Raw genomic sequence first — 13,937 nt, forward strand, 5'->3', positions numbered from 1 at the left:
CAGCTGCTTGCCACACCAGTCAATCCTCCTTTATACCCAATCCTCCTCACCAGCAACTCCACAAGTCTCTGACAGTCTAAATCTTGCCTTGGAGGTAACAACCAGTGATTCCCCAGAGATGTCTCTGCAGCGTCTATACCCTCTCACTGGACACTCTCAGAAATTATAAAGTTTGCTGTCTCCAAAGAGACAGTGCACACCCCAGCCTGTTAGGTTCGCTAAGGACTCACTCTTTACTTCAGTGTAATGGCACTGAGATGGTTTATAGTAAAACTAAGAATAAATTTATTAATAAAAACCAGAGATTTAAGTGATACCAAGCAAGGATAAAGGAGATAGAAAAGGGTTACAGACCAAACAAAACCAACATCCTTTCTAATGCCTACAATTTAATTCTAACAAGCTATGTCTTTGCCCAGCATCCACATATCAAGCTAACCAGCATCTCCAGCCCTTCCTGGTAGGAGGATCCAATGTTCTCAGAATTGGAGGGTGTTGTCCTCAAGAGCCAGGAAGACTTTCTGGGAGTACTGACTCTGTCCCCTGGTGTGCTCACTACATTATTTCCTCCATTGCTTGTTAGCGTGATTGCTTTGTTTACATGATATGTAAATATACTTTCATAGCCATCGGTTTGTAATCAAGCTGATCACACAGATAAATCCACAGTCCTTTGTCTATGGCAGGCTTGCCTTATGCACTGCTTCCCGAACACATTTTAGGAACATATTTCCAGCACACATAGACAAGCCGTACATAACCACACAGTGCTATTCCTAATCAGCATGTCACCAATTTTATATGATATTTTACTCAATACACTTTTATAGTATGATAATATTGTATACAATCACTTGATTCAGTTGCATATTTTGGGGTTCAGACCCCCTGTTCTGCACAGAGGTGTCTGGACCCTGATTGTCATGAAAACCTGATAGGACATGATCAAACTTCAGCAACTCCAGTGTTTTGTGTTAAGTGTTCTTGTAATTATTGTTTTATTGCATATTAACAAAGGAAACCATGTTTCACCTTCAGTTTAATCTTTCTTCCCTTGGAAGCTTCTCTCTGCTGATGAGAGAACTGACTGACAATTGATCCCAGTACTGCAGTTCAAGGGCAAGTCAGTTACTGCTAATGTAACAAATCATCATAGTTTGACAATCGGGAGTCTCATCCCAGCCAAACAGTAAGTAAGACACAGACTCAAATCATAATACAAATACGCTGGTGAAAATTTTCATACCTGACAAACAAGGCAAAGAGAACAGAAGTAACAGTAGCTCAAAGTCAAGTCTCAAGTGCTCACATTTTGCTATCTGCATTGAGCATTATCAACAGAATTAGGCATGCGAGCTCTATTTGTATTGTTGGTGTTAGCTGGGTGCTGGAATGGGTAAAGTTATGTTAACCTGGAAGCCATTAGTAACCATCCCCTTTGTTGAGACAGTTCTGGTAGGTTCACAGTTGGTTCCTTTAAAGCATCTATCTTAGGTAATTTACATGGAACTCATTGTCATAGCATGAGTGCCTGACAATCTTTAATATACCGATTGGAGCTGGGGAGGAACTGGATTTTCCCTCATGGGAAATTCCATTTTTGAGGGGGGAGGTTCATTCTAAAATGGAACAAAACCAAAATATTTTAAAATTTCATGTTAAACCAATTTTTTTTGGGAGGGGGCATGTTTCAGGTCGATCAACATATTTTGTTTCAAGAAAATCAAAATGTTTCATTCTGACTAACAGGGAGTTTCGCAAGGGAGTTCTCCAGGTGAAGGAGAAGCTAATACAGCATCTGTGGGGTAAGTGACTGTCTGTAGTGTGTGTTTGTTTGTGTTTGGGGGTTACTTGCTGTGTGCTGAGCTTGTGTTTGTTTGTTTGGTTGTTTGAGGGACCGTGTGCTCTGGCTGGCAGTTGGAGGCAGGTTTGAAAGCTCGAAGCCTCTGGTAATTGGCTGAGCCTTACTCAGTGGGCGGGGCATTCACTCAGGCCAGGGCTTTATAAAGCCGCGCACAAGCGACCAGGGGCTGCTAACAGGGAGTTTCGCAAGGGAGTTTAGAAGGGGAGTGGGAAGGGAGTGGGAGTCCCTCGCCAGCCGTAACCCCATCCCCGTGGCCCCCCCCCCTAAAACCTATAAACCAAACCACATTCCAAAACTTCCTTCTGTAAACCACCCTTTCACTAACTAGGATACAATGCAGGCAGAAGCCCAGCAGCAGAGTGGGGGCTATCCAGTTTATTGCACCGACTGTTGCATGTATGATTACCTGCCCTGTGGGCGGGTGGTGTATGTGTGCAGTCAGTGCAAGGAGCTCCTGGCCCTCAGAGACCATGTACGGACTTTGGAGGCCAGGGTGGCGGAACTGGAGGAGCTGAGAGAGGCAGAGAGGTATGTTGATGAGGCTTTCCGGGACACTGTAGAATTGTCCCACCTCCGCTTAGACAGCACCTGTGCTGTTAAGGAGGAAGAAGGGCCCAGGGAAGTAGAGCAGTCAATGGGAGCAGAGGGAAACTTTCCCGTAGTTGGGACCCTCCTTCCAGATGGTTCTGGGGTTGCCTCTCGCACTGAGGTTGCCTCTCCGGGGGAGGGAACTCCAGTTTCTAGGAAAAGGCAGGTGTTAGTAATGGGAGATTCGATTATTAGAAATGTAGATAGCTGGGTCTGTGATGACCGGGAGAACCGTATGGTGACTTGCCTGCCTGGTGCGAAGGTTGCGGATCTCTCGAGGCATCTAGATAGACTTATGTGTAGTGCTGGGGAGGAGCCGGTGGTCGTGGTACATGTAGGTACCAATGACATAGGGAAGGGTAGGAGAGATGTCCTGGAAGCCAAATTTAGGCTGCTAGGGAAGAGACTGAAATCCAGGACCTCTATGGTGGCATTTTCAGAAATGCTCCCAGTTCCACGCGCAGGGCCAGGTAGGCAGGCAGAGCTTCAGAGTCTCAATGCGTGGATGAGATGATGGTGTAGAGAGGAGGGGTTCACGTTCATTAGGAACTGGGGAAACTTCTGGGATGGGAGGAGCCTATACAGGAGAGATGGGCTCCACCTAAACCAAAGTGGAACCAGACTGCTGGCACTAAACATTAAAAAGGTTGTAGAGCAGTTTTTAAACTAGGAGATGGGGGAAAGCCGACTGCTGCAGAGGAGCGTGTGGATCGGACACAGACTTCCCTTAGGGGAGAGTCTGATGATAGAGAATCTCCAGGTTATAGTCAGGAGCAGAGGACTGAAAAGTGTAATGTAAGGGCCGGATCAGATGATAAACAGCCACATAAAAAAGAATCTGGCACATCAGAAAAAGACAGGCTAATAAACAGGGACAAGTTTTTAAAGTGCTTGTACACAAATGCCAGAAGTCTAAATAATAAGATGGGTGAACTAGAGTGCCTTGTGATAAAGGAGGATATAGATATAATAGGCATCACAGAAACCTGGTGGACTGAGAGCAATCAATGGGACACAATCATTCCGGGGTACAAAATATATCGGAAGGACAGAACAGGCCGTGCAGGGGGAGGAGTGGCACTATATGTTAAAGAAAGTGTAGATTCAAATGAAGTAAAAATCTTAAGCGAATCCACAGGTTCCATAGAGTCTCTATGGATAGAAATTTCATGCTCTAGTAAAAATATAACATTAGGGATCTATTATCGACCACCTGACCAGGACAGTAATAGTGATGATGAAATGCTAAGGGAAATTAGAGAGGCTATCAAAATTAAGAACCCAATAATAGTGGGGGATTTCAATTATCCCCATATTGACTGGGAACATTTCACTTCAGGACGAAATGCAGAGATAAAATTTCTCGATACTTTAAATGACTGCTTCATGGAGCAGCTGGTACGGGAACCCACAAGGGGAGAGGCGACTCTAGATTTAATCCTGAGTGGAGCGCAGGAGCTGGTCCAAGAGGTAACTATAGCGGGACCGCTTGGAAATAGTGACCATAATACAATAGCATTCAACATCCCTGTGGTGGGAAGAACACCTCAACTGCCCAACACTGTGGCCTTTAATTTCAAAAGGGGGAACTATACAAAAATGAGGGGGTTAGTTAGACAAAAGTTAAAAGGTTCAGTGACTAAAGTGAAATCCCTGCAAGTTGCGTGGGCCCTTTTTAAAGACACCATAATAGAGGCTCAACTTCAATGTATACCCCAAATTAAGAAAAACAGTAAAAGAACTAAAAAAGAGCCACCGTGACTTAACAACCATGTAAAAGAAGCAGTGAGAGATAAAAAGACTTCCTTTAAAAAGTGGAAGTCAAATCCTAGTGAGGCGAATAGAAAGGAGCACAAACACTGCCAACTTAAGTGCAAGAGTGTAATAAGAAAAGCCAAAGAGGAGTTTGAAGAACGGCTAGCCAAAAACTCCAAAGGTAATAACAAAATGTTTTTTAAGTACATCAGAAGCAGGAAGCCTGCTAAACAACCAGTGGGGCCCCTTGACGATGAAAATACAAAAGGAGCGCTTAAAGATGATAAAGTCATTGCGGAGAAACTAAATGGATTCTTTGCTTCAGTCTTCACGGCTGAGGATGTTAGGGAGATTCCCAAACCTGAGCTGGCTTTTGTAGGTGATAAATCTGAGGAACTGACACAGATTGAAGTATCACTAGAGGAGGTTTTGGAATTAATTGATAAACTCAACATTAACAAGTCACCGGGACCAGATGGCATTCACCCAAGAGTTCTGAAAGAACTCAAATGTGAAGTTGCGGAACTATTAACTAAGGTTTGTAACCTGTCCTTTAAATCGGCTTCGGTACCCAATGACTGGAAGTTAGCTAATGTAACGCCAATATTTAAAAAGGGCTCTAGGGGTGATCCCGGCAATTACAGACCGGTAAGTCTAACGTCGGTACCGGGCAAATTAGTTGAAACAATAGTAAAGAACAAAATTGTCAGACACATAGAAAAACATAAACTCTTGAGCAATAGTCAACATGGTTTCTGTAAAGGGAAATCGTGTCTTACTAATCTATTAGAGTTCTTTGAAGGGGTCAACAAACATGTGGACAAGGGGGATCCGGTGGACATAGTGTACTTAGATTTCCAGAAAGCCTTTGACAAGGTCCCTCACCAAAGGCTCTTACGTAAATTAAGCTGTCATGGGATAAAAGGGAAGGTCCTTTCATGGATTGAGAACTGGTTAAAGGACAGGGAACAAAGGGTAGGAATTAATGGTAAATTCTCAAAATGGAGAGGGGTAACTAGTGGTGTTCCCCAAGGGTCAGTCCTAGGACCTATCCTATTCAATTTATTCATAAATGATCTGGAGAAAGGGGTAAACAGTGAGGTGGCAAAGTTTGCAGATGATACTAAACTACTCAAGATAGTTAAGACCAAAGCAGATTGTGAAGAACTTCAAAAAGATCTCACAAAACTAAGTGATTGGGCAACAAAATGGCAAATGAAATTTAATGTGGATAAATGTAAAGTAATGCACATTGGAAAAAATAACCCCAACTATACATACAACATGATGGGGGCTAATTTAGCTACAACGAGTCAGGAAAAAGATCTTGGCGTCATCGTGGATAGTTCTCTAAAGATGTCCACGCAGTGTGCAGAGGCGGTCAAAAAAGCAAACAGGAGGTTAGGAATCATTAAAAAGGGGATAGAGAATAAGACTGAGAATATATTATTGCCCTTATATAAATCCATGGTTCGCCCACATCTCGAATACTGTGTACAGATGTGGTCTCCTCACCTCAAAAAAGATATTCTAGCACTAGAAAAGGTTCAGAAAAGAGCAACTAAAATGATTAAGGGTTTAGAGAGGGTCCCATATGAGGAAAGATTAAAGAGGCTAGGACTCTTCAGTTTGGAAAAGAGAAGACTAAGGGGGGACATGATAGAGGTATATAAAATCATGAGTGATGTTGAGAAAGTGGATAAGGAAAAGTTATTTACTTATTCCCATAATACAAGAACTAGGGGTCACCAAAAGAAATTAATAGGCAGCAGGTTTAAAACAAATAAAAGGAAGTTCTTCTTCACGCAGCGCACAGTCAACTTGTGGAACTCCTTACCTGAGGAGGTTGTGAAGGCTAGGACTATAACAATGTTTAAAAGGGGACTGGATAAATTCATGGTGGCTAAGTCCATAAATGGCTATTAGCCAGGATGGGTAAGAATGGTGTCCCTAGCCTCTGTTCGTCAGAGGATGGAGATGGATGGCAGGAGAGAGATCACTTGATCATTGCCTGTAAGGTTCACTCCCTCTGGGGCACCTGGCATTGGCCACTGTCGGTAGACAGATACTGGGCTAGATGGACCTTTGGTCTGACCCAGTACGGCCTTTCTTATGTTCTTATGTTCTTATGGCTTTCAGTTTTTAAAAATTTTATATAAAACAAAATATTAAACATTGAAACAAAATTTCATTTCAAAATGGAAAAATTGAAACTTTCCATTCTGAAAAAATTGAGTTTGAAATAAAACCGCATCAGCATGCACTGTTTTGTTTCCCCATTCCATCCCCCAAAATGCAATTTTGTCAAAATGTTAACTAAATGTTTTTGATTAATTTCCTGATATAAAAACATTCCCCCCAGAAAATTTCTGACCAGCACTAGAATTTAGCCTCACAAAACCCCTCTGAAGTAGAAAAGTACTAGATAGGGAATTGAGGCACATAGGGACTACGTGACTTGCCCAAAGTCATGGGGAGAACAAGGAATTGAACCTGGGTCTCCTAAGTCCCAATCTAGCACCATAAACACTGGATCATCCCTCCTCACTGCATTTAGTAGGCTGCATGGATTGTAGCTTCCTGTTCAGCCTTTCCACTTAAGGGACCCATAAAAATACCTGGAGATTTAAAATACAATATTGCACTGGATAAGAGTGTAATAATAAAAAAGACTGAACATCAAACAAATGTAATTTTTAATCACTTGACTACTTCACTATGAAATTAAATTAAAAAATTCTCATCTATTTAAGAATTGGCTAGATGCCATTTAACATGGTGTTGGGTGAATGTGTCCCCATGGAACTGAATGTATACTATTATTTCTGAATGTATACTATTATTATTATTGGGGGGAAGGATAGCTCAGTGGTTTGAGCATTGGCCTGCTAAACCCAAGGTTGTGAGTTCAATCCTTGAGGGGGCCACTTAGGGATCTGGGGCAAAATCAGTACTTGATCCTGCTAGTGAAGGCAGGGGGCTGGACTCGATAATCTTTCAAGGTCCCTTCCAGTTCTAGGAGATAGGATATCTCCATTAATTTTTAATTTCCCCAAAGCAATAGTCATTCCTATTCTTTACCCTTAAGATAAACTGATTTTCCAGAAGTTACACGAATAAAGTGTTCATTCCCAGTTAATGGCTCTTAAGGAAGGTCTGCAGGCTTGAATGCTGTGCGCTTTGCTAGTAAAATTGAACCCCCGAGAGCCCATGGATCAAATTCTATCCAGTTACAAGCTGGCCCTACAGGGCCAGAGAACAGAACAAGACCTTAGAACTTAACAGACCCACGAAGCAGAACTTATTAATACAGAAAAACAATTTACCTGGGTCTTCTATAGCTAAATTCTTCGTTAACCACTGAACAATGTCTGAACCTAGGAGGAAAAAAAATTTTTTAGTTTAGTAAGCTTGTACTTTCTATATTCTTCAGTCACAGCTCCATGATACCATAAATGTCCATGTAACATATAAAAAGGAACTAATGTTGTGTTTCTCCAGAATCAACTGGACCATTTTATTTTTATAGAACACCCCATAGTTTCAACAAAAGAGACGCATTGTGCAAACTATTTTTTTTTTTCCAGATCAGGAATACTGATGCACAATTTCATAGTGCAAGAAGCATGTTACTTATCTGACAGTCTACATTTTAAAAAGACTAATTGTAAATTTTCAGGGACAAACAAGCAAACATTGTATTACATTCTTGTATTCATGTGTAAAAACAAACAAAACCCTTTATCAAACAAGACTTCAAAAGGGTTAATGCAGCACACATTGTAACTATGCAGCGCACGCGCGCACACACACACACACACACATATATCTATGGAACAGCTCAAGTCTGTATTCTTTGTTTTAGGCCATTTCCAAAATCTCTATTTAAAGATGTTACTGAAAATCTAACTCTTTGATTTAATATGTGCTAATAACGGCTCCATCCAGGAATCTCTCACTTAATCTCTAATCTTTCCATTTTCACTGTAGGGGACCTCTTCTGGTCCTCCATCTTTAATCACCACTTCTATTCTGACACTCCCAACTCTCTCTCTCTCTTCCCCTCACAGACACATATATTGTTGGTCCTATCACGTCCCACCAGCAACTCAAATTCTGAGCAACATCCCAGTAATATCTCAAGCTATCTTTAAAAACTAATTTCTTCACCTATTTTTCCTATAGCTAGTTGTTTAAGATCCTGTCACTTCTTCCTATTTTATATCACCCAGGCCCACCTTTTTTTCTCCTTATCCCCACTTTGCAGCACAAATCATCATTTCTCACCATGCCAAGGGTAACCTTCACCTCTCCAGGCTGGAGTTGCTGGAGTTGCTAGAGTCCTCTTTCTTTCCCACCATTCCAATCTTTCTATCCCTTTGATTGCTTCCTTTTCCAAATTTATGTTCCTGTCCTTATTTTCAAGGTCCTACATAAATGTACCCAAACTACATCTCTGCTTTCATATTCCCTTACTCATATCCCCCCTTTTTCATTCCCTCTCTTCTCCTGCTGCTCTGGGCTTTGCACCTTCATTCCTGCAGTGTGCTATGCTAGAGCCTTCTGCACACAGCATTACCTGAACTATTCCCAGTCTTGTCTGTCACACTGTAAGCTACCCAGTGGGAATTGGCCCATTATAAACACATGTAACTGTTTAGCTTAAACAAGGGACGGGGTGATTCTCTGAACAACAACAAAGGATACTGATAAACAAAAATATTTTAAATAGTAAAAATCAATTTTAAGAAGAAAATCTTTTAAAAACAACACCACATTTATGTGCATTTCCTGTCTATTCCATGAAGGTTGCTCATGTTACTGTTTCAGTCAAGTGGAGGTACCCAAGATATAATGGGAAGACATAATAAATTATTGTGTCCTTATCAAACCAGCTTGTAAAGGAGCCACCCACTTCACAGCAGAAGTAACACCATTCTTTTTAAAATCTTGGGTTAAGGGCAGGAGGCAGATGTAAGACTCCAGATTTACACAAACATTACATAAATCAAAGTAATATTAGAGCAGGGGAAGGACAGTAAGAAAACAATAGTAGGAGATAGTATGGGTTGCTTCTGGCATTATCCACATAATCTAGCTAGATGTACAGCAATAAATCTGCAGAAAAAATCCTAAGCCCCACCAACTCCCCAAGAGCTAGTCTCCCAAGCATTGATTAATGTTAATTGGTAGTAGACTGCAGCAGTTCTCAGCCTTTATCATGATTTGGACCATTTCTTAAGGTCAAAACCCCCATGGACCCTAGATATTGACTACTAGTGTCCCAATACAGATGCCACACTTTCCTTTCAGAAACTACTACAGAGTTTGATTGCAACAGAAAGCGATATCAGGGCAGTATTAAACAGACAAGAGGAAATTAAATTCTCTTTCATGTGAGAGGTGCAGTCCTATGGTCACATATTCACATTGTGTGTCTATGCTGTTCATTTCCTCTCCCTGGATAGGAGAATTGACAATTAATATAAAACCTCCCTTTATTGCCTGCGGTTCCTCCTCCAGCATCCTCCCATTACTTTGCATTTTACCTCTCTACACCTATGTTTTCATCCCCTTTTGATGATATCTGCACATTTGATCACTGTTGATTTACATCAAACCTCCAAAAGCATCTAGGAAACAACAGTTCTGCATACTTAGCCATACTTTTCTTTTTGATTGGTCGAAAAAGTCTCTGGAGCTGTAAAGGCTTATCTACACCTGAAAAATGCTACCTGTTTTACTACATAGGGTCTACACTGGTAGGTAGTGCAAGTGCAGGTGGTTTTACCTCTACACTATCAAGCCTTGCAGGTCCAATAGAACCAAGTAGGTTTTTAATTAAGATCAGGTCACACTCAATTATTAAAGGTCAATGCACTACTTATTCCTTAACTGAAATACATAGCTGGTATTATGACTTTGTTTTAGGAGATTCAAGATGACCTGTAAAGATTCTGAAGGGCTCTTATTTCCATTTTTGTTTTGTTCCTTTTCTGTACAAAGAACAGACAGGTTAATGGCTTTGGAGACATGTGTGAAAAGCTATGTGTTTTGTATTAACAACGAAGGGGATGTTTAGAAGAAGCTATTTTATTTTTTCAACAAGGAATTGGGAGAAGATAAATCACTGTCTGGTATGTCTGAAATTGGTTCTGTTTGGGATTCAAGGATCTAGGTTTTCCTGTTGCTTCATTTAGTTTCAGATCAGACTTATTTTACTAAACTCAGTGTTGCACTGAATTTACATTAGGAGAGAATGAAGAATCAGGATTCATGATACTTAAAAGATGCAGAGGTTTGATGTTGGCAAACTTCCCGAAGTATGAATATATGAAGTATATTCCAAAATATCCAAATGTCGGGGGTCCCCTTTATCAAGGACAAAAACCAGAATAAAGTTATTTGGTACCAGTAATCCACCAGTACAGCATAAAGGAAGAGAGACGGGGATGGCTACAAATGAGATTCAGACCGTTAAGAGATGGGTGGTACCCAAGTGATCAGATTAATTTTTAGAAAACACTGAGTCTTTCAACTTTTTTCAGGGTTCCATCTTGCTCTTAACTATGAATGAAATCTCCCACAGAAGTATTTCCCCCCAGACATACAGTCATGAAGATTTGTACCTGCTACCAAGTGTTATTTTTTGAATTGCAGTATGATAAAAGATCTTCTTTTATACTAGATACTTCTTTCTCCTACGTAAATGGTGATGTTTAAAGAGCAGCACTGCAGACTTGTGTTTTTTTTTTTTTTTGTATTTCAGCTTCAGTAAAAGGATCCTAGTGACTATCCTCCATCACTATGATTTATTATCACAATGCTGATGGCCTACATAAAGGGGGAAGTTCATGGTGAAGGTCTGCAGAAGAGATACTGATTAGCGGTCTATTGCTTTTCTGTAGCCTCTATTCAGATGTAATCAGAAACGAATATTAGTTGAAGCATTAATGCCTCCTCTTTGAAATTCAAAAAGGTTTGGTTCAAGGGAAGTTAAAGGTTTATTCTATCTGAACTACCTTATGAAACAATTAAAATACAATTGCAAGGTATTCTCTATAGCACCTTAAATAAAGATTTCAAAGCACTTTACAAACATTAAACGAGCTTTTAAAGCCCTTGTGACTTTAATATGATGAGCAAACCCATACTACATATGGGTAAAGTGAGGGAGAGAGGTTAAGAGCCTTGTCCAAGGCCACATAGGAAGTGGGTGGTGGAGCTGGAATGAGAACTTCCAGTCTTCTGCTTTATTCACTACACAAGACATGGGCTCACACATTATGGTGTACAAAGCCATCGTAACTTCATGGCACTGTTTACATATTTGTATAGTATATCAATGTACTCTGGTTTGGGGCATATGGATATGATAGACTTAAACAGAGTTGTTCCAACTATAATTTCTCTCTCTTTTATATAAATAAGGATCGTACAAACAAACCAAAGGTATTTTCCTAGTGCTTTTATTGTAGATAATTATTATCATTAAGCTGCTTCTATTTTACCACATGTATTCACTAAGCTTAACATGTATTTTCCAAGGTCTAGTTGGTAATAATTATATATACTATGCAATCACATTTAATGTGCATATGCGCAGTACTAAATGATTACATAGGAATTCAGTCGTCTTAGAATGCATCATTTCCAAATTATACAGGTCCTACAATCCTCCCGTTTGCAGAGAAAACATCTTTACTACTTAGTTAAACTGTGCATTTTGATTGCTATTAGACTTCAGTGGCCAACTTCTTGTTCTCATTTATATTAGTGATTTACTTATCATTGAGAACAGAAGCTGGCCAGAAATATATATTGGGCAGATACTCCTACAGTTTAAAAACTGTTAGGCAGGCAGACAGACATACAGATGGAGAGAGCATTTTAAATACACAGTGTGACTAATTTATACTCATGGGACCACAGTGAAGTCAATAGGGCTGCATACAAATAAATGAGGGAAGAATTTGATCCAAATTCTTTGGCTACCATGAAGACTAAATTCTTTAGACAAACCTTTTTAAATCCCATTGACTTCTGTGAGGTAATTCTAAGCCCAGAGATGTCTTGCTACCAATGGGCTAGCAAAATAAACATCAGTAGGTAAGGAACGACATAACTTCCCTCCCGTGGAAAAATTCAAGAGCAAGGGCAAAAGTAGTCAAACAATATGAGCTTTAGATTGTGAAGTTCCAAACTTCTGATACCTTCAAACCTTCTCTTAGACTCGGCACTGGAAGAGCCTTCTTATTCCCATGAACTAAGCACTTTTCTCTGTTCAAATACCTCTTTCTACCCTTCTTTCATGAAATATACCTGCAGTGACAGCCTTACCTCCATATCTGCTCACAACTAAGCTGCTTACATCATATTTGTGTGTGAGCTCTATGGATCAGTGCTCCCATCTTTCTATATGTTCCATACAGTGCTGTGTACATTTATGGTGCTTTTTTAAATAGTTAAAAGAGACAACAGTGATGAGTCAGAGCTATGTAATTCAGAATTGGATCTGGAAGAAGGCACTCCCCAAGTTCAAGTGTGGTCAGATCCGAGCCTGATTCTGAACGATGCCAAATGCCCACTAGTCCCATTCTATTCATATTCTTATACCACAACCATCCCCATGGTATGCAAAACAGCATTGTTTAAATCTGTTACCAAATTCCTATGCCCCATTGATTCAAATTACATGCACTCAGCACCTCAAGTTCAGGCTAAAAGAAGGAAAATATACAAAAGCATTTTTTAGTACGCATCATATTGATTTGTACTCCCTGTAACAAAATATGTTCCCCTCAGGTTATTCAATTAAAACTACAAACAATTGGTGGCATTACAAAATTGGAAGTTATCAATTCTTCATTCGGGGTTACCACACCTTGTGGACAATTTTGTTATTGAAAAGAGCGCTAAAGGAAGTGTTGTCTTAAACAGTTTGTTGTGCAGTTTGTAAGCAATTTTTTTTTAAATATCTAATCAACAAAATGATCTTAATTCAGTCAGTTGCCTCTGATTTCTGTGCCCTTTCTGAACTGCTTCATTACTTATGCAAATGTGTTCCTAAAATACTGAGAATATCACTATCAGTTCTTATTCATTTAGGGGGTCACGAAGAGAACAAGGTAATAAAACAGCTGGATGCTTTGCAAGGAAAAGAGACACTCTTCTTTTGTATGGTAGTAAATTGAAATGTGGTGGCTGGCAAACATATTAATTCAGATGTTCCTAGACACATACACAGAACACACCCTTCAAGAGTCCGGATCAAAGTTCACAGGTTCAATTGTTCCAAAGCAACAATTCTTTAAATAGCAAGTATATTCCTTCTTCCTGCCCTTCTGTCCCACCCCTCCACCTCCATTATCAGCTGGAAGTCCACCTCAAAGAAAAGCCAGTAGGATTTGGTATATGGACAAAAAAAAAAGATGATGGGGAGGATATTCCTGTAGTTAGTTAAGTCTAGGACTTGAAATGTGTGACAGAGAAGAGAATTACACTCAGCTCTATCAAGTGATCTTGGTCAAGTTACTTAAGGTACATCTACACTGCAAAGACAATCCCGCAGCACCAAGTCTCAGAGCCCAGATCAATTGACTTGGGCTTGCACGGCTAAAAGTAGCAGTGCAGATGTTCACACTCGGACTGGAACCTGGTGTCTGAGATGCTCCCCCCTCACTGGGTTTCAGAACCTGGGTTCCATCCAGAGACCAAACATTTACACTAC

At 40.3% G+C, this 13,937-nt stretch overlaps 1 protein-coding gene across 6 annotated transcripts in view; it reads right to left on the bottom strand.

Annotated features, from left to right (window-relative positions):
• RGS7 (regulator of G protein signaling 7) overlaps positions 1-13,937 on the bottom strand; it is a 420,700-nt gene that overhangs the window by 131,968 nt on the left and 274,795 nt on the right. For 5 of the 6 annotated variants that reach the window (XM_065400369.1, XM_065400367.1, XM_065400368.1 and 2 more), the window contains exon 3: positions 7,534-7,584. The exons of the other annotated variant lie outside the window; for it this stretch is intronic. In XM_065400369.1, coding sequence (XP_065256441.1) covers positions 7,534-7,584 — 51 coding nt within the window. The remainder of the gene's footprint in view (positions 1-7,533; positions 7,585-13,937) is intronic. 6 annotated transcript variants of the gene reach the window in all.

Source organism: Emys orbicularis, chromosome 3 (genome assembly GCF_028017835.1).
Source record: "Emys orbicularis isolate rEmyOrb1 chromosome 3, rEmyOrb1.hap1, whole genome shotgun sequence".
NCBI lineage: Eukaryota > Metazoa > Chordata > Testudines > Emydidae > Emys > Emys orbicularis.